The sequence below is a fragment of the Dasypus novemcinctus genome, chromosome 2 (assembly GCF_030445035.2).
Source record: "Dasypus novemcinctus isolate mDasNov1 chromosome 2, mDasNov1.1.hap2, whole genome shotgun sequence".
NCBI lineage: Eukaryota > Metazoa > Chordata > Mammalia > Cingulata > Dasypodidae > Dasypus > Dasypus novemcinctus.
Window position 1 is genome coordinate 10987247 of NC_080674.1, and position 20744 is coordinate 11007990.

The following is a 20744-nucleotide window of genomic DNA, read 5'->3' on the forward strand; positions in this document are numbered from 1 at the left end:
AAAAGATTTCAAAAGTGCACATACTCTGCAGTGGTTTGAAGCTATATGTACCCCAGAAAAGCATGTTCTTACAGCTAATCAATCCCTAAGGGTGTAAACCCATTGTAAGTAGGACCTTCTGTGAGGCTACTTCAGTTAAGGTGTGACCTAAGTCATTCAGGATGGGTCTTAATCCAGTTACATCCATTCTGTTATTTATAAATGGGAGAGAGAGAGAGAGAGGGAGAGAGAGAAGGAGAGAGAGAGACGCCACAGAAGCAAGAAGCTGAAAGCAACGGAACCTGGAAGAAAAGGGAGGCACCCACACCCGCTGCCACGTGCTTGCCATATGGCAGAGGAGCCCAGGATCACTGGGAGCTGGTCTTCCGGGAGAAAGCATTGCCCTGATGATGCCTTGATTTGGATATTTTCTCAGCCTCAAAACTGTAAGCGAATAAATTCCAGTTGTTCAAGTGGACCATTTAATGGTATTTGCTTTCAGTAGCCTAGTAAACAAAAACACACCTATCACTCATGTATGGGTAAAGCTAAAAAAAAAAGTTGTTTTAAAGAAAATAGCCCTTTCTTTAGAAAGTAGTGCTTTGTTGACAGAAAAAAAAAAATCCTACATACAACTACATGGATGCAAATTCTTTCACGTTTGCTTCACTTGCAATTGAGAAGACATGCTTTGGGGTTCCACCTAGTGAAAGCTCAGGAAAACCTCTCGTCAAAGCTTCCTTTGAATCCGTGATGATATACAGCTGGTCATTAAAGGCGAGCAAGGCTGTTTACAGTAGGAATATTGGCGAACCCTTGAGATGTCCGTAAGACCTAAGGAGACATGAGCCACACATGGGGCAAGGTGCTAGGTGGGGTTTCACTCAGCGAGACTCAACGCATGGCTCAGCACCTCCCGCTCAGGCAGGTGCCTGGAAATCGGTTTTGTTCAGCGTTTCAGACTGCCCGATGCTTGGGTTACACTGTAACCACGTAAGCATTTCCGTTTCTGAAAATGTCAGAAAAGTGGATGTCATAATAAAACTGCTTACAGAGGATGCCGCCAAAAAGCCTTAGAATCTTTTATAAGTCCCAAGCCTGAAAATGCTAAGACATTTGAGGCCTTGCAGGTGGCTGGTGCATGGAGGAGGGGATTAGCAGATACCTGAGGGTGAGAACGGGGCGTGGGGGAGCAGCACACGCCTCTGACTGTGCCTGTGTGGGCACAGAGCTTTGACTGGAGGCGGGGCGAGGGGGCGCTAGAGGGCCTGCACAAGGACACAGCTCCTGCCCCTTCTCCACCGTCTTGCTCTTACTCACTAATGCAGAGGGAAAGGTGCAATGATCTAAACATACGATTTCAAATTTGCTAAGTTCAGCCATGCCTAGAAAGGGCCTTAAGATTTGAGTTCTAATGGAACATCTTTCCAAAGGTCATGGAAAACAGTGCGGCCGTGGAGCCAGGAGACCAGAGTCAAATACAGCCAGCCTTAGGCACGCATCAACACTCAATGAGAAAACCCATTAAGGTAATTAATTACCTTGACGATAAATTTCATCTCCCTTCTCATCTTTCGTTTTATGAAGTTTTTTATCATTCTACTGAACAAAATATTTTATTCTCTAAATATGAAAGAAGGGAAAGGAAAAAATATTTTCTTTGGGTGCCTTTATCATTATTGCTCAACTAACATCCCTTGTCCATACCTAGTCATGTTAATACTTGCTATCTGGCCAGCTGGCAATAACTTTAGTATTCACTGAGTTCCCATTATCACTCAGGAAGGCTGGAAAATGGCTTATATAAATGCATACAACTGTGAGCAGGTATCTTTTAAATTGTTATTTGCACATTTGATCACTATTTTTTTTCTTGTTAAAATTTTATCTCAGTAGAGGCCAGAGGCTTTTTTGTGAATTCTGTTAAGTGGGATGGTTAACTGTACTCCCCTCCACACCACTTGTAAGGCTTACAGGCGTCAGATAAGAAAGCTCAGGGAAGCAAAAGAGCGAACAAGAATAACCACAGCAACTAGGGAAAGGCTGTTAATCCTTAATGCTGATGATAAGGAACTCCTTCAGTGTCCCTCCTTCACCTCCAGCCGCAGGACCTGAAAACTTGTGCCCTTCAGGTTGGGACCCAGCCAGAGCCATCAAAAATGTGATATCATTTCTGTGCCTCAAATTGGTTTTTATTTTTAACACATTAAACTTAAAACTGGAGGTTGTTAAATTGTTCCAAGTATATAGAGATAGAAATCCAAACGAGAAGAGGAGTTCAAAGTCATTGAACTTTAAATTGCCACCAGGAATAATCTGATTTTCTTTATCTCACCCTTTCACTGTCCTTCCACCAGCCTCCGCTTTTGTGCTAAAAAGTTTCATACGTGGTACTTTATGAAATTGTATTATTCCCCAAAGCTACTATCACCCGCATCGCCAGTTTCAGTGGCCCAGAATGCACGAGATTCAAGGTGAGACTTCTTCAGAGCCTCCCAACCACTTGGTCTTGATGTCTGGGTGGTGGTTACTTTATTTAGTCCCTATAGATCTTCCCCTAACATATTCTGAGGTCCCTGAATTTATAACAATCCCCACTTCATATTTTGGGGCATCTTGCGAACATCTCTGTGAAGAATTATACTGGAGAGATTTCCCCTAGCTGAGCTCAGATGAAGGGATTAACTGCCTTTCTACCTGACCACCATGCGGTTAGTTTAATAGACACTTGAGCCATAGCTTCCTGTTCTGGAACATTTGCACAAGATTGGATTCAGGTCAGCATGTGAGTTTGTTAGGTGTGTACAAGAGATCAGTTAGATGTGTTTGTCAAGGCTCAAAGATGCCTTCATGATGTAAAAAGAAATAAAACAATAAAGAGCTAAGGAATTTAAAATGGAGTGGGAAAGTCATTCTTAGGCAAATGTCAGCCAGATATCACAAACTGCAGAAGTATGCAAAGCCTCAAGCAACAATGTTCTTCAAAACCCTAAAGACATCCAGGCACCATAAATAAACCACAAGATAAAGAAGTATCTAACCTGAAGGACAACTGGACTACCCCAAATATCTACCAACTACAACAACCTATCCAATCTTATTTTTCTTTTAAAATCCTTGCCTGAAAGTGCCAAGAAGGGACATAATTTGGGTTGCTACCTGAATCTGTGCTCCCCAAATTGCAATCCTAAAACTCCAAATAAAGGCCTTTGTTGCCTTGCAGCTTACTTTGTTATTTCTTGGCTGCCATAAAAAAATCTCACCACTTTGATTGCTAACCCTGACTCTCTCTATAGACAGAGAATTGGAATTAGAAAGTTGGCAGGAGTTGGTCCTTCTCTCCCAATAGACATTGGCATTATAATTATTGCTAAGCTCTGTCTCAGCTTCCTTTCCATCAATTAAGGATAACATGACTCAGTCAGGTTGGGGTGTTTAAGAAATAGCAGTGTCTAAATCCCACCCATTCAAAGTCCATTTAAATTGTTCTGCTAGTTCCCGAGGGCATTGGTATTTTCAAAAGCCCCTGAAGAGACAGCAAGACTTAGAGTTTCCTTGCATGGGGGACAGTGACCAGTTGGGACCCAGGAATACATTTTGTAAGTGCTACATCCTGTGACGCCCTTACATTTCCTACTTCATTTGGGAATATCAGAAAAGACATTCTCTAAGTAGACTACTACAGGAACAAAAAGAGGTCCTACCCTCAAGGCAGAGAGGAGCCACCCACCCTGACCTCCAACCACACTTGATTTCCCAGCACTTACTACGTGATTCTATTTCACACTTGCACACCTTTGATCAACCTTCTCCACGACCTGGTGTCTCTTTCTTCACTGTCAAATCTTACCTATCCGGCTCAGTTTAGCATTGGGTAAGCAGGAAGTACTCAATACATGCTCATTAAATCACCATTGCCAAATGAATTAAGCCTCTGAAGTTTGGGGGTTTTGGGTAATGCACCTACACTGTCCTTCTCCAGCTTCCAACATAATTCTTTTGCATTACAATACTATTGCACTCCTGTCTCTCTCCCCAGCTGGAAGGCAAGAAATCCTTTCTCATGATAAGGGACATCTTTGACTCAGAGTCTTCAATAAATAATTAACCTTGAAAATGAAGAATGATTGTTGACTTCTACTGGGGATATTAGTTGGAACCCAAAATATATACTAGGACCCTGCCAACCAATGTTTTGGCCATTGGTTTATTTTCTCATGTTTGAACAGTTCTGGAACTTCCTTAATCTGTTAGAGTTCAGAGAACTTGTTTGGCCTCTAAACAAAGATTTCTCAGTAGGTGTACAGAAACTATTTGGTGCTGAAGTAACAAAGACCAGCTTTCCGCATTAGCTGTCCCTGAAGGCTCCAAAGCCCATAAAGCTTGTCAATTCTAATCTGCTTTAAGTGACTTGAGATATGAAGAAAAGTGTGGCAAAAGTCCTTGGGGCTCTTAGCATCTGAGCTCATCCATTCATTCCACCTAGAACAATTAAAGCTCATTACTTACCTTCACTAACAAAGACCTATTTTTCCAGTGAAAATCAAAACATGAACCCTTACCACCTCCTAAAAAGATAATCAGGGAAGACATTTATGCTCACTTATGAAAACCCGAACAAAATCAGAATTGTGCAAGTTGTGCACTTGTTTTAAAGTGGAATGAACCTATTAATGTCTAATGTGATTACATTAAGCAGGAAAAAAATGATTCCATATTACTGGTAGTTTTAGGAACATCCTCCTTATTTCAGTAAAAGGTATTGTATAGAAAAAAACGGAAGTAGAGTATTCCTGTACATCCTCTGTGTGACTGAAGTACAAGCCAGCTTTTGCATGTAAATGGAACCTTCAGCTCCTCTTTGCTGTAATAAAACAAGCTTCCATCTATTTTTAAGGTAAACTGTTAAAGATTCATTAAAACTAATTCCATCAACAATTCCAGAAGCTATTAGAGTTAAATATTTAAACTAAATTTTAAGAGCCAAAAGAGTATTTGCAGTTTAATGCAGAAATAAATACCACCTAACATACCAGTTGCATTCATTAGTTTGTTTCAGCTCTGGTGCCTCTAATGAAATTTAATTAAATTGATTTGGATACTTAAAGGTACAGTATATATGTCGGATACAGAACTTCTGGAGTACAATCTTTTAAAAGCAAAGACGGTATAAATCCATTCCACGAATCCAATTTACTGCCATCGGCCTAAGTCTAAAGAACCAATATCACCAAGAAGACTTGACAAATTGGAAGAAATTTATGCAATTTGGTTGAAGAAAGTATACCATTGTTAACTGCCAGGAGTTCACTGGCACCACCAGAATGCAGAGAAAGCATGGCAGACATTGAAATAAGGTCAAATTAGTTCTCTTATTTCCCCGGCTTCACTTTTGAGGCTCTAAAACAAAATTCTGACTGATTTGACATTTAGCAATGTCCTTTGTGCTTCAACTGGTACTGCAAAGTTCAGTTCTGGATGTCACTAAACCAAGTTGAGTTCAGGTTTAAAAATCCAAACGTCTGGCTTCTAACACTGAAGTCATTTTGAGATTTGAACAGTGAGGGGTTTACATACATACTCAGCATCTCCACGAATTCAAAGCGCACCCTGGAATGCAATTTCTCAGTGTCCATGCTCCACCCTGCCTCATACTGCTGCAGACAATGGAAGGGAAGCAGAGACATTGAATGCAGCCCCTGTTAAGCTTAAACCCTGGGGTAAAGGGCATGAGGCTTCTGTTCATAAACATTTACTAAGTACACAGCACTGCACCAGGTACAGGAGAGAGAACAGAGAAAGAGGCAGGCACAGTTCCTGGGGGTGGAGCTGGAGGGGGCATGGACATTTAACAAATGATCCTGTTAATACCCTTATCAATATATTTGTAGTATGGCTGTGAAAGGACAGGTTGTCTTGTGGGATCTTTACTATTCTTGGCAAGTTAGAGAGTCAGGAAGTTTCCAAAAGGAAGTGAAGGCTAAGTTGAGACATAAATAGCCTGGCTTGTGGGGCAAGGAGGGAAGGCATAACCTGTGCCCATGCAAAGACTCTGAGGTGGACACGGCTTTGCACTTGCAAAGAAGAGTGAGGAGGAGGCTGGAGTGAGGTGACTGAAGTGGAGAGTGGAGGGAGATGAGCTCAGTGAGGTGGGCAGGGCTTCATCCTCAGAGCACACGGAAGCTGCCGAAGAGTTTTAATCAGGAGACTAACAAGGTCAGATGTGGATTTAGAAAGGTGTATTCTGGATGCTTAATGGAAAATAGACTGGCGACGGCAAGGGCAATTCCACAAAACCTATGGGGCAGCAATGGAACCATGCTCAGGGACAGATGACAGTGGCTTTTTCCAGGGAGGAGGAAGTAAAGATGGGAGAACTAGTTGGATTGGAGAGATAGGAAATAGAATCAGTAGGACTTGTTGTTACATGTAGTGAAGATAAGGAAGAGGGAGTTATTAATTGGATAACTCAGGGATTTCTGGAACGAATAACAAGGTAGTTGGGAGTGCATTTACTAGGTGGGGGACAATGGAGGAAGAATGGATTTGGGGAGAATAACAAGAGTTAGGTCTTGGCTATATGGACTGTGAGGACCTGTAAGCTACGTGAAGCTGTCATAGAGGTAGTTGGATATATGGGCTTGGAGTATAGGAGTGAGGACTGAATGGAGAAATAAAGGTGGATATTATTGGCATTCAAATACATTTAAACATGGGAGCAGATGAGCCAGAGGGGTGCTGAGGCAAAATACCAGAAATTGGTTGGTTTTATAAAGGGTATTTATTTGGGGTAGGAGCTTACAGATACCAGGCCATAAAGCATTAGTTACTTCACTCACCAAAGTCTATTTTCACTTGTTGGAGCAAGATGGCTACTGATGTCTGTGAGGGTTCAGGCTTCCTGGGTTCCTCTGGGCTCAGCTCCTCTGTTTTCTCCATAAGGTCAGCTGTAGACTATGAGGCTCTCTAGACTTTGCCTCTCTCCACAAAGTCAGCTATAGACTATCAGGTGAATGGCTCTGTCTCTCTTCCTGGGGTTTCTGTTGTGTCTAAGGACCCATCTCTATTCCTCTGTGTTCTTCTCTTGGCTCAGGTCCTCTCTTCCCAGAGCTTACTTCTCTTAACTCTGTGTTCTGGCTTCCTGGGGCTCCAGCTTAAGACTTCATCAAACTCCAGCATCGAAACTCCAACATCAGAAATCCTTGCATCAAAAGCTCCAACTCTGCCCTTTGCCATGCCTTTTATCTGTGAGTCCCCACCCACCAAGGGGTGGTGATTCAACACCCTAATGACATGGCCCAATCAAAGCCTTAATCATAACTCAATCATGCCCAGTAGTAGACCGGATTACAAACATAATCCAACATCTATTTTTGGAATTCATAACTATATCAGACTGCTACACTTATATTCATTCATTTATTCATTCAACATGTTTGTCGAGTGTGTATCATATTCTTAGCTCTACTCTAGTACTGGGTATTCAGAAGTAATATATACACATATTATATTCCCATGATTATGCAATGGCATTTTAACAGTTATTTCTTGATTGTTTCCCTTAGTACTTATTTTTATTGGGACATGGACGTGTGGAATCCTGAGCTTCTACATGAAGAACTTACCTGCCCACCTGACCAGGTGGTTGCATTACCAATAAATAAATTTCTATTGAGGTGGGTCATTATGTGTGTAGGCCTGCTCCTTACTGCTGTGAGCCCTCCCTACCTGATACAGACAATGGAACTAGCCATTGCCACACTGCAATCAGGGGCCATTTCAAAGGAGGTATGAGAGCAGATGCTACGACTGACTGCAGAGGCTAAACATAAGATGGAAAGTGAGAAGGCAGACACAGTGAACAAATTCCAAACTTTCCGGAAACTTCAATGTCAAGGGTGCAAAGTGAGAGGGCAGAGAGAAGTAAGGCAAGGCAAGAGAGAAGGATAGTTGGGAGAAGACTTTTTTTTTTAAATGATGGACACACAATAAGAAAGGATATTTATTGAGGAAGATGAGTTATTTAGGAGAGGCTTAAGAAACAGAAAGAAGGAAAATTGACATAGTAATGTTCTTGTTGAGAGAAAAGGATTTTAATTAGAGTAGTATATGAGAAAAAAATTCATCATAAAAATTTACAGTAGAACCCAATAAGCATGTATCCATCCATACTTGCAAAGGTGTGGGTAAATAAGTTTCTGCAGTATTAGCAAGTTACCAACTCTGGGGACTGAATCATGTCCCCAACAAAGCATGTTCAGGTCCCAACCCTGGTCTTGTGGGTGTAAACTTATTTGTAAATAGGACCTTGGAAGATATTATTAGTTGAGTGCCTAAACTGAATGAGGGTAGGCCTTAACCCAGTATTGTCTAAAGTCCTTACAAGCAAAGGAAATTGGACACAGAGAAGCCATGGTGAGCAGCCAGAAGCTGCAAGTCAATGGGACCTAGAAGAGAAAGGAGAACCCCAAAGATTGCCAGCCAGATAGAAGGAAACTTTCTAGCCTCAGAAACCACGAGCCAATAAATTCCTGACGTTAAACGAACCCATTTTATGGAATTTGTTTTAGCAGCTGGGAAACTAAGGCACCCATTTCCAGATTATATTAGATTGGGCTGACAAATCACTAGATGGTCAAAGAGGCTGGTGGTGAGAGGTCCCTTAGAGTCTTAGTCAGTGGACTGTGCTTTTCTATCTAACATCTCTGTGGGGGTGGGGACTGACCTACTTCCTGGAGTTGGGGGAGTGACTGATTTAAAGAGCATGATCATAGAGTCCCTGGGATTTGGGGATTGCAGGGATTGGTATCTTCAGTGACATCAGCAGGATGACACATAGATTCCTGGCTGGAGGTGGACTGATTGTGAGGCTAACGAAGCTTAAGTTTCAGGCTTGTTCACTTGTATGGGTCCCTTCTAAGGTCTATACATAATTTATATTCATAAATTTATAATTTTTTTCTTAACAGGATTTTCTAAATTTCGTAAGCTAAAGGTGTACCGAGAAAACCCTACATCTGCTCCTGGTCTGTTTGCAATGGAGCAGCAGCAGCCTGAGGCTCATGCAGAGTTCTGAGCCCTTAGCTGGAGGATGCCAGGCAAGGATCAACTGCTAGGAAGTTCCCAGCTGGGGTTGGGGGTATCCCTGAACAAATACACAACTACCCATCATGGGAAAGGAGCCTAGCACATGAATATCTCCCATACTGCACCAGTGCCAGTGCCAAGTGCATTGGCACTGCTGTCTTCTCCTCTGATCCCCATTCCTTGCCACAGCTTAATCTGGGGAGGGGGGTTGGGTGGTGTTGGGAGAGGCGAAGGAACAGCTTGTGATAGGGGAAGGAGATGGAGCTGGGAAGAGAGAAGAAACCGATCACACCCTCTCCACTCAAGCAAATGAAGATTCTAGTACACATAACCTCATCCAATCAAGTGGGATGCACTCAAGAAGGAGGGGATTAATTTGAGTTAATTTGCCAAGTAACAAGTATGGTTATAGACTGATATTAAACTGGCTGAGTGTTCTAGTTCCTGATGCAATCTATTTTTTTTTTTTTTTTTTGCCTTTGGCCTCTGGAGTATTTTTGCAGGTTTTGATTTAAGAAGTTGTGAGTAAACCTTGTTAAAGAGTAAAGGAATAGAGGAAATGTTTAGTTTTGGCACTTCTGCTGGGATTTCCTCTGACTCTGGGATCTATCCCAGCAATAGCTATAACTTAGTCACTTCTTGTTTAGCAACTGCCATATACATCGATTTTCACTTCTGCACAATTGATTTTTGCTTCTGTCTCCATTTTGCCTTTGTTTTTGGACAGTTATCATATGAGGAGTATCTGAGAATTGTCTCAGGTAGGTCAGGAGTCCTCATGAAGAAAGACCTTATTTGTCAAACAAACATCAGCAAGTAAATGCCCAGATTTATGGAGGAGACAGTATCATAGTTATGTTTGACCTTAGCCTTTTAGTTTTCTACCATGACTTGACATCGAGTGATTTAGAAGAGAAAGAACTTGAGGAACTACAAGTGTAAACCTTGAGGACACCAGACTTGGGTTGCTTAAGAATCTGACCAAAAGCTTTTATGTTCTTCCAAGTGTCTCCTGATGGAGAATTTTCCAGCAGAGTAAAACAATTAATAAATTTCTGGTAAGCAATTTCCTTGATGAAATGACAAGTTTATAAATTCAGCAGTTTATTTTTATAAAGGATTTATTGCTTTCCCATCACTATCTTATTAATAGATGCCTGGAGAGTAAAATCCATTAGTTCTCAAAATGGCAACCTCCTAAAAGAAGAATTAAAGAATATCCCATTCTTCTTACTGCAACGTTTAAAGACCAAAATTTTGCATTTTGACAAGGTTGTGTTTTATTCTTGAAAGTATTTCAAAATATGTTTCCAGTTCTCTTTGGAGTCCAGGATTGTTTTGCAAATGCCCAGCTGCAGAAGGAGATGGATAGATCTTACACATGAGCTCATGGCTCCAGTTTGCCAGAGACTAGGGTTCTGTCTGACTGTGTACAATGGCCAGTCTCCGCCAGGTAGTGGAAACCTGACATGGGGCTGTGTCTACTCTTCCATTTACTGTGGTTTGGACATTTGAGGAAGTCTGCGGGCATTATCTTACCTGCCCATAATTACTTATTGATTTCTTATTTTGTGAGTGCAACAGCGGCATGATCCAATGAAATGAACACAACAGCAGTGAGAAAAGAGAACCTTGTGTGAGACAAGCCATGAAGGGCATGGCTGTTCTCTTTCCAAAGTCCATTATTCATTTGCTGAATGGTACGTGCAGTACAACCGTTCATCTTCCCTGACAATAAAAGGAAGGCCACTGAAAGGTTAGTTTTATGTTTTGTTCCTCTCATTAAAATGACAACAGCAAATACAGTATCTCTATCCAGAGAAACATGACCTTGCTCTGTTTCAAGCACAGACAGCTTGGGATTCTTTGAGGGCATGAGCTCAAAGTACAAGACACCCATGTTTCCTGTGGGGAGGGGAGTGGGGGCTCTATAGGAACAAAACAGAAATGCTGGATCATGAATATAAGGGGCGAGAACTCATCTAGTGTCTAACTCCACTGATAGCCAATGAGAATTCAATCCCGACATTTGACCTGTCTTTGATTTGGTCTCTGCATTGATGAACTAAAGATTTTAATTCAGTCATGGATAGGCTGAGTAGATGCTGTTCTTGCTGAAGCACTTTGAATTTCTCAGAGCAAAATAATGAGCCTCTGAACCATAAGATAAACAATGGAAAAATCATCTCTACCCTTGTGAGAATAGGGACTGCTCTGTTCCTTTCCATAGTTAACACTGGAATTTCTTTTAGGCCTCAGCACAGGGGAGAAACGATGAATGGACGAGAAGAGGTAGAATTCCTTCAGTTCCAACTGCTAACACTCAAGATGCTTTTTCTTTCTGGTACATTGAGGCTTCCTGTTAGTTCTTCCTTTCTTGATTTCAGGAAAACTCGGTGCTTCAGAGGGCAGAGCAGGGTTCGCTCTACCTGAGCCCCAGGATTTCCCAGGAGGTCTGGGAAGGGTCACTCTGGCCTCTCACAGGATGACCAACCTGGGATGACCACAGGTTGGTATCTTCTCCGAACCTTCTAGGGTTGCTGGGGATTTCAAAGAGTTCCTGGGAGCAGCACGTGGGTCTGAAGGCACAGCTGTAAACTGGATGAGTGATGAGCAGCTGCGGGGCTGAGCTGGTGGAGTCACCGTGGGAATCTACCATCTGAGGAATCTACGCATGTCAGGTGACAGGGAATCTCCTGGCTGGCAAGGTGACCCAGGGGCAAATACCAGCCAGGAAGGAATTAATCATGGGCCAGTGAAGTATTTGAGCATCCTAGCTGTAATTCTTTAATAAGAGGTTATTTTGCCCCAATGCATAAGTGAACATGAAGATCCTGACGCACTTTTTATTCATTAAAAATTACATGGTACTATTTAGCTCTAATTAAAGGAACACGGTAACTCAGAGTCCAGAAATGACATGCAAAATCCTACTCAAATCTGAGTCCAAGTGATAAACGAGCTTGCATTTTAAGCGACTACTATTTAAATAAAACTTTGAAAGCAAAATGGGCCATGTAAATTTCAAAACCAAAGCCTGTTAATGAATTTGTGTTCAGAAAGCCCCATGAAATTGGTCATGGACCTAAGGCCTTACGAAGACCAATAAAACAGCAATCTGTACTGGCTGGTAATGAGATCAACTTCTATTTTCCACGTCATTAAGCTGAGGGTTACTTCTAAAGCCTTCACAGACTGGTATCCAAAAGGGGAATTTAGAAGTTTGGGAAACAGTAATCAAAGTAGTTCAACTAAACTAAGAACTTACCAGAAAAAAAAAAGTTATAACCATCTAGTTTATGGATCTGGTTTATTTCATTAAAGAACTCTTCATCTCACATTTTCTAGCATGTAGCCTGGAGTCTCTTTCAGGCAGAGTTTCTTAATTTTCTATGAGAAACGTTTAGGATATCACTTAAATTCAGAATTCTGTTAATTAGGAATTGATATTAATTGTAGCAGGGTGGGGAGGAAGTTTGTAGTTGTGTTTTTAAAAAAATTACTTTCAGAGTAACTTCACAGTGCAAATCCTCCCACAGTAAATACTTAAACCAAGAGAGTGTTTTCTAATAAAAGTACAATTATATCTTAACCTAGCTATTAAATGTCATCGTACCATGAGGTCACAACATTTTTTACTATTGACTCAAGCTATTCTTAAAACTTAAAAAGTTATTCTTTAAAACTTTGTATTACATTTTTTTTATTCGTTCAAATCAATCTGTCCTACCATTATTTCAGATCAATAAGGAATGACATTTAACCCAGATTTGGGGAAAGGTCAGAGGAATAATTTTCAAGGGAGGTGATGTCTAGAGTGTGTCTGGAGAAAGGAAGATTTAGATAGGCATGGGGGTGGAGGTGGGCAAGTGGTGGAGGCACAGACTTCTGGAAAAGCTTCAGAGGGTGAAGGGAGAGGGAGCAAAAGTGAGCTGGGAACATGAGAGCACAGCATAGTAGGGGGACGAGGTTGGAGAGATGCCGTGGCTGTTGGTGCTAAGATGTTTAAACTCTATTCTGGAAGCAAGGGGTAATTAAGCAGATTTGGATTTTACAAAGGTCATGCTGGCTTGTCTTTGGAGACTGGATTGGAGACTGGATTGGAAATGGGCAAGCCTGAAGGCAAAGAGAGCAGTTGGGAGTCTAGGGCAATAATCCAGACGACAGAAGACATTTGCTCAGGGCTGTGGAAACAGGAAGAAGTGGATGGAGGGAGAAGTCTGGATTTTCCTAGTGGGTTGGGAGTGGGTATGTGAAGGACAGGATAGAGCTATAGGTGGTCCCTGGATACTGGCTTGGGTAATGGTTAGAGAGTTGTGCTAGCTAGTGAGCTAGGAGATGAGGAAGGAGGAGTTGAATGCAGGGTGGACAGCAGGCTTGCCTGGGATTTCATTTGAGTGGCTGTGGGCATTCAGTAGGTTATCCAGCAGGTGGCTGGATATGTGGAAAGAGATTGGGTTTACAGAAATAGATTTGGGAGTCAAACACATGTGTTTGGGAACTGAAATGTATCTGAACCTACAGGAAGAGTTAAGGTCACCCAGGAAGAAGCCGTATGTAGAGTGGGCAAAGACTTGAACATAGAGGCTCGCGGTAAAATCAACATTGAAAGAATGAAGAGGAAGATGAGCCCATAAAAGGAAGGAGAAGGAAGAGTCAGAGAGCTAGAAGAAGATACAGGAGATGGTGAGGTCATGGAAGTCATGAGAAGACTGTTTTGGGGAATGATGCTATTTCTCATAATGCTTTCAAGTTAGACACACAGGGGATCATGGGGGGGACTGGTATAGGGTAAATATATGGCATGTTATTTACTGAGCCAAGGTGTGAACTCAAGACTTCTTATTCTAACCCTTTACTTCTCGCTGATCCTCAGCTGACATGGTCTTCCACATAACCAGCTGCCACATGCAGCAAATCAGCACAAAAATGGAATACAAGCATTCCAACCACTTCTAATCCAAAAGGAAGCAAGAGCTTTCATGGCAGTTAGTGGCCTTCCGTAAAAACCTAGGTTTGCCGCTTGAGTTACCTCAACTCCTCCACACAAGACTCTTGCCTCTGGGGCTCTGTTGACCATGCAAACACTGTGGGAAGAGGACACTGGAGAGGCAGCTAGGGACCGGGAGGAGACAAGGCAGAGAAGCCCAGGGGAACAAAAGCTATAAAAATGTAGGTGGAGTGGACAGTAATAGCAACCATGATTCTAAAGGTGGAGTCCTGGGATTCAAGCTGCCAGCTGCCCAGGGACAGGACGGCAGAGAAAGCCTGTCAGTTCAAGGGTATGAAAAAATGTTTTAGAATAGCTGTAACTTACATTGGCATATTACTCTCATTTTCCAAGCACGTTGATGAGTATTGTCCTGTTTGAGACACAGAAGCGAGTGATGGGGATGGGATTGAGGGAAAGATGCCTGCTGTCTTGATGAAAGGATGGGAAAGGTTCTTCAGTAGAAAGCCTGGAAGGAGTTACAGAGCCAGATCCACAAGGCAGGAGGCAGGACGTTATGGAGGCCCGGGCTTGTCACATGCCCATGACTCAGTGGGCACATCCAGCTGCCGAAAGAGAACATTCTGCCTGGTTCTGGAGACTATGCATCAGGAACCGCGCCTCCCCAGGAGCAGAGAACCTCCCCAGGTACACACAACCCAGCACATTTCCCAGCACTGCCTGTGAGACCTTGAATCAAAGAGTCCCAGTCCATAGCAGCAACGGGCTATGGTTAGCCCAAAATCAGCCCTGCAGGGAGGTCTTGGATAACTTGCCCAAAGTCACACTTTTTGGAAGTGGTAGAACTATGCCTTGAACCTGGGGCCTTCTGATTCTACGGCCCATAGTTTGTCCTTCATCAAATAGTACGATGATCCCCACAGACACTAGTTTGATATAAAGCCCCCTTAAGTAGAAGTTGAGTGCCCAGCACAAGGGATGCGTCGTTCTCTCTAGTCTCCTCTGCTACAAATACCTTTGGAGGAGTAGAGTCTTCTGGTGTACTGTTTTAAGAGGGAGGCTGACAAACTTGTATGCATGTAGGGAAAAAGTGGTCACAACGGTGAAGGCAGAGGACAGCCTCATCTATCGGAACTGGGCGTGTCTGACTGAGAGAAGGGAGGGTGAAATGACCACTAGGTTCAAAAAACTGATTGGGTGGTTGCAGAGATGAGAAAAATTCTACTTTTTCAGTATGGCTTTGGAGAGCCAAAATTGCAGATAAAGATATTTTTGCTTAATACAAGTAAATTCTGAACAATCACAGCTGCCCTAAAATGGAATAATATGCCGTTGACATTGGAGATATCTGGATAATAGGAATGACCACAGGAGCTAATATTTCTTTTCTTCTTTCAGTAAAATAACCACTGCCCTTCAGCCCTAAAGTTTTAGCAGGGCTCCTGGCCACCCTTCCCCTGTCCCCCCCGCATCCTTCTTTGCAGCTGTGTGTGGCCAGGTACCTGAGTTCTTGCCCCTGGGATGTGAGCAGGGGTGACATAAGCAGCTTCTGCGCAACTTCTCTTACAAGGACATCATTTGCCCTCACTCCCCAACTCCTTCCCATGGGCTGGAATGAAGAGGGGGGAAAGCCAGCCAGCTTTGCCCATGAAGGGAATGACCACATCCCAAGGGATGACAGAGCAAGATGCATTCTGGTAGGTTCCATGAGATGGAAAGAAATATCTGGTTAGTTTGAGCTCCTGTATTTGTGAATCTCTTGGTTAGAGTGGCTTACTCCGTTTCCCAACCAAAACAGGTAGTTTTGAAGATGGTACAGCTTATTAAGAAAGTATATAAGGGTTTGTATCCAATAATTTCTATAATTTTGTAATCATGCCCTCCTCCAAAATTTATCTCCTTTCTCCCAAAGCCAGCCATACCCAACAGTCTCCCACCAGAGTCCAACATAAGTACTCACTTATTATCTGTGACCTCTTCTGGTCAAGTGCCCAGCTTCTAAAAAGTCAAGCCCTCCTATTGTCATGCTTCTCTTTTCTCTACACCCAGTCTGTTTCTCTTTGTCTAAGGAAATATCCTCTGCAATGGCACACACAAGAAGGAAATTTTAAAGCTTTATTTGTGGTTATCTAAATTTAAGGACTGGGTTTTAAAAGTTGAAGCATTATTTAGCTTGTCGATGATAACATTCTCCTGCAATTGTTTATTTTTCCTTAGGAGTGGAAAACAAACAAACAAACCCAAAACAAAACAGAAGGTAGGTCTGAATAGAGTCGAGTGTTCAGATATTGCAAATATATTTTGGCTCAAAATGTGTCATGCGTCAAACAAAATTTTGCACTGGTCAATACACCTGGGCAGAGGAATATTCTAACTTATTAAACAAGTCTAAGTTTAGCGAACAAAATGAGATCCTGCCCTCTGTGCTGGGCTCTGAGGAGGAAATAATCCAATGGTGACGGACCCTGGGCTCTGTCCGCATAGACATGGCATTTGCATTTCAATCTCCATCTCTTTCCTGTTATTCCTTTCATCTATAGTGCCCCTTCCTCTTTCCCCTAATTAACGAAGACCCTATAAGTCCCCCAACATTTTGCTCTATGATTTTCCTTCCGTTAATTCACCACTTCACACCTGCAGCATATAACCCTAAGGAAGTTGCCAATAATCTCATTTTTACTCACAGTTGCGGCTTTCTACATCTTGCGTTTCATTTGGAACTCTTCCTTGGCTAAGCCTATAATAGGTGTTTAACAAATGGGTTTGAAGCACGGATAATTAAAAATCATTGATCAGGCATTTTTTTTTTTCAGTGACATATCAATTGTCAAGGAGGAACTAAATCTATTTCCCTGTTAATCAAAAACAGTTCATAAGGATGAATGAAGACGGTTTTCTCACAAAAGGACTGTTCAAATGGAAAGCTTTTGCTTTTTGAATTTTGAGCTTTGCTATTAGCAGCACTTATGACATAGAGCAGGAAGGTCCTTGTTTCATTTCACAACTGCATAATTTGGAAATTATTAAGAAAAGCTCTTTCTCAATGTGTTTTAATCATGGGTCAACTGAAAATATCAGTATTGGTTTCTCCAGGCCATCTTTCCTTGAATCACTTCACGTGAGTCATGTTTTAGATCATCTTTAGTTCTTGAGTTTTAGCTCCATTAAATTCCTGTCAACACATTCTTTTTTGTTCTAAGGAAAACAGAAAGACAATTACACTTTTTGAACTCTTCAACCAACGTAGAAAAAACTAAGATGGAAACTCATGCCACTATTCAACAAATAATTTGCAGAGTCTCTAAAAGATGCTTCCCTTCAATGCACCTAAGTGTGAGAAGGTAAATGTCAGCAAAGAAGAAACGTTTGGGATCTGAGGAAAAGTGCAGTTATATTTCATCCAGCTTCTGGAGCCAATGATTTCGAACAACCGACTCTTTTCTAATTTATAGTGTGCTCTTCATGTTCCGCTGCCTGTTCAGTCCAAGGATTCTTTCCTAGGAAAGACTTCAAGAAGGAACGAAGTAGATATCGTGGGTCATGAATTTTAGGCAAAGTGGAATGGAACCAAAAACATATTATATGACGGTTTTTTCCTATGGGCAAAACACCTAGGTGTGCGAAAAAGAGTTGATTGTGTTTAAACTTTGTATGATCTGTTCCTTATTGTAAATGTTAAACCTGTTTTATTGTAGATGTTACAGTTGTTCCCTATTATTGTAGATGATGTTGCAGTTCTGATAGCAAACAGCTGCTCAGTAGTTCCAGTAAATACTATGTGGAAACTAGGGTTAAAGCTCTCAGTTCCAGAAGCTATGACTCCCTTGGTCCCATCTTTATTTCCTCTCATGTCTCTCTCTGTCCTTTATTTCATTAAGTTCTGCATCGCCTTCCCTTTGAGCCAACCTATCGCTGAGTTGATCTCAGCACCTAGGAAAGGATTTAATTAATCTAGAACACTCTTCTAATACGTAATTTTGAAATCGCTGTTTCAAGTTAAACATGCCTGTTCCTGTAAAATAGGAAAGTTAAGATCGAGAAATATATAGGCTAAATTCATAAACTTACAGTGAAAAGTCAATGCATAGGGCAAGTAGGACAGCCTTGGGGAAATCTAGAACTAGATTATAACTCTGTGGATGGTTACTTGTAGATGGTTACTAATTTGACTTAGCAAAAGTCAAATTTTGCCTCTGGCAAGACATGGCTTACCCCTTACGGGTGGCCATCCTGTCACTGTCCCCTCCCCACTCTTGGTCAGCTGGTTACATGCCCAGCTGGTGGACTGGGACTGAAGACGGCCATGACTTTGGCTCCTCTTGCCTTCCCAGAGAGGAGAGACCAATGCCTACTCTATCTGCCCTGCCTATCAGTGGTGTTCTCTATCCCCTTTGTTAACTCAAGTCAGCCACGGGATCACCAGTCCTTTAAACCACCCACACTTGCTCATGACATCAACAACAAAACAGCAACACCTTCTGGGAGACATTACAGCATTTCTTCCCTCCTACCCCAAAAAGAAAAGCGATGCACCCTTTACTTAGCAGCATTTGAAAGGGAGGTATAGAGTCCACAATTCTACATGGGGCCTTTCCCTCTAAAGGTTTCACGCTTAAACAATTTGGGGAATGAAGACTCCTTGACGCGTATGATATCACTTCCTGTCTGCCTCGGTGGAATGCCCAGACACTCCCTCTTTAGGAACCTGCTGTCTCTCACCCTGTGCTGCAACGAGGGGGGTCACAAGGGCCAGGAATGTGGCCAGCTGCTGGGTCTGTTCCGTGTTCCTGGGCTCCCATACTTCTGGGCATTCTGCACAGCCCTCGAGCCGGGAAGCTAAAGCAAGCCTTAAAGCCTTACCTTTTTGTAGAGACTCCTCAGATCTCGGTACTGCCACATGCTGTTGAGGACCTGAGATGCAGCCTTGACCACTTTGGGGGAGTGTCTGAGGAAGAAAAGACAAGATGCAAGAGGGTGAATAGGGCCGTTGGGCTGCCAGGAGACAATGACTTGTCAAGAAACTTCAAAAAGAAGTATCTTCGTGGCCCTGCGGGCGCTTTCCCACTTAGGATTTGCTCTTTGGGCCCCTACTGCCTTCTTGTCAGCGTACCCAGGAGGGTCAGCGACAGGGACCCATAACTATTTGAGCACAGAGTTTTTAAAATGCAAACCTGGGACCATGGAGTGGCCTTTCGACTGCAGATTTAGTGTTCTACAACAAAATGGGAAAGAAAGAAGACAAAACGATAGTGGTCAGGAAGGGCTAGATAGATTCTGGGGTTTGTTTTTTTTAAAAGATTTATTTATTTTTCTCCCCTTTCCCCCCACCCCCCAGGTGTCTGCTCTCTGTCTGTTCGCTGTGTGTTCCTCTGTGACCATTTCCATCCCTATCAGTGGCACCGAGAATCTGGGTTTCTTTTTGTTGTGCCATCTTGCTGCGTCAGTTCTACATGTGTGTGGCGCCATTCCTGGGCAGGCTGCACTTTCTTTCGCGCTGGGCGGCTCTCCCTATGGGGCGCACTCCTTGCGCGTGGGGCTCCCCTACACGGGGACACCCCTGTGTGGCACGGCACTCCTTGCGCGCATCAGCACTGCGCTTGGGCCAGCTCCACACGGGTCAGGGAGGCCCGGGGTTTGAACCACGGACCTCCCATGTGGTAGGAGGACGCCCTAACCACTGGGCCAAGTCCACTTCCCGATTCCAGGCTTTTAAGGACAATGCTGTGCTACATCTTAGTCCTGAAGCCCAGGGGTTGGCTTGACATGCCTGGGGGACGAGAAGTTCCAGCCATTTGCTACTGATGCCACGCCTGAGACCTGGCAGCGAGGGTAGCCACGTGGGCTCACTGACACCCATGGGCGCAACGCACTTAGATTTTTATGGAGAAATGCACATTTACATGCATCTATAAATAAAACCCTACAGACACATGAAATTCCATGCTCCAGACCATAGTGAAAAAACAAAGGGCATGTTAACCTCTAGACTAGTGGTTCTTAACATTTTATTGGGTCATGCCTTTGAAATCATGTTGAAAATGTAGCTACATATTTACTTTTTTGGTTTTAGTGCCAATGTGCATCACAAAACAGAAACTTGGTGAACATAATGCATGTTGCTTTAATTTGATCAAATTCTTGGAAGTCACTTCAAGTAGTGTTCGCGGAACCTAGCCAGCTGCTGATTCTTGAGCCCGTGGGGGGCGTTCGCAGGGTACTGTGCTGTACAACTCTAGGAATTGCCATTTATTACGTTGGGGTCAATGTCAGGGTCTGGCACACTTTTCCTGGGAAGGCCCAGAGAGCAAGTACCTGGGCTTTGTAGGCCACATGGTCTTCTGCTGCTCTTCAACTCACTGGTACGGCAGGTGAAGAGTCACACACAGGACGTAAACGAACATGTGTGCTGCGTTCCAAGAAAACTCTGTTTTCAAAAATAGGTGGTGGGTGATATTTGTCCCTTGGGCTGCTGTTTGCCGACCCCTGGATTTGGGAAGGACACAGCCATTCAAACAGACCCCCATGGGAATGACAAGCCCTGAAGGGGACAGGTGCAGGGTCCAAAACCCAATGCAGAGGGTGTGTGATCTCAGACCAGAAAAGGCTTTCAAGTAAAGTCACTTTGAAACAGGAAGTGATGGTTAGATGGGACCAGGCAGAGGCTGGATTGGAGAGCCAAAGTGAGTGGGTGGATAGTGTGTAATGAAATTACGGGATGCTAACACAT

At 42.9% G+C, this 20744-nt stretch overlaps 1 protein-coding gene across 6 annotated transcripts in view; it reads right to left on the minus strand.

The window, feature by feature from the left end:
- CTNND2 (catenin delta 2) overlaps positions 1 to 20744 on the minus strand; it is a 1007180-nt gene that overhangs the window by 23788 nt on the left and 962648 nt on the right. For all 6 annotated transcript variants that reach the window (XM_058306950.2, XM_058306943.2, XM_058306942.2 and 3 more), the window contains one exon: positions 18878 to 18962. In XM_058306950.2, coding sequence (XP_058162933.1) covers positions 18878 to 18962 — 85 coding nt within the window. The remainder of the gene's footprint in view (positions 1 to 18877; positions 18963 to 20744) is intronic.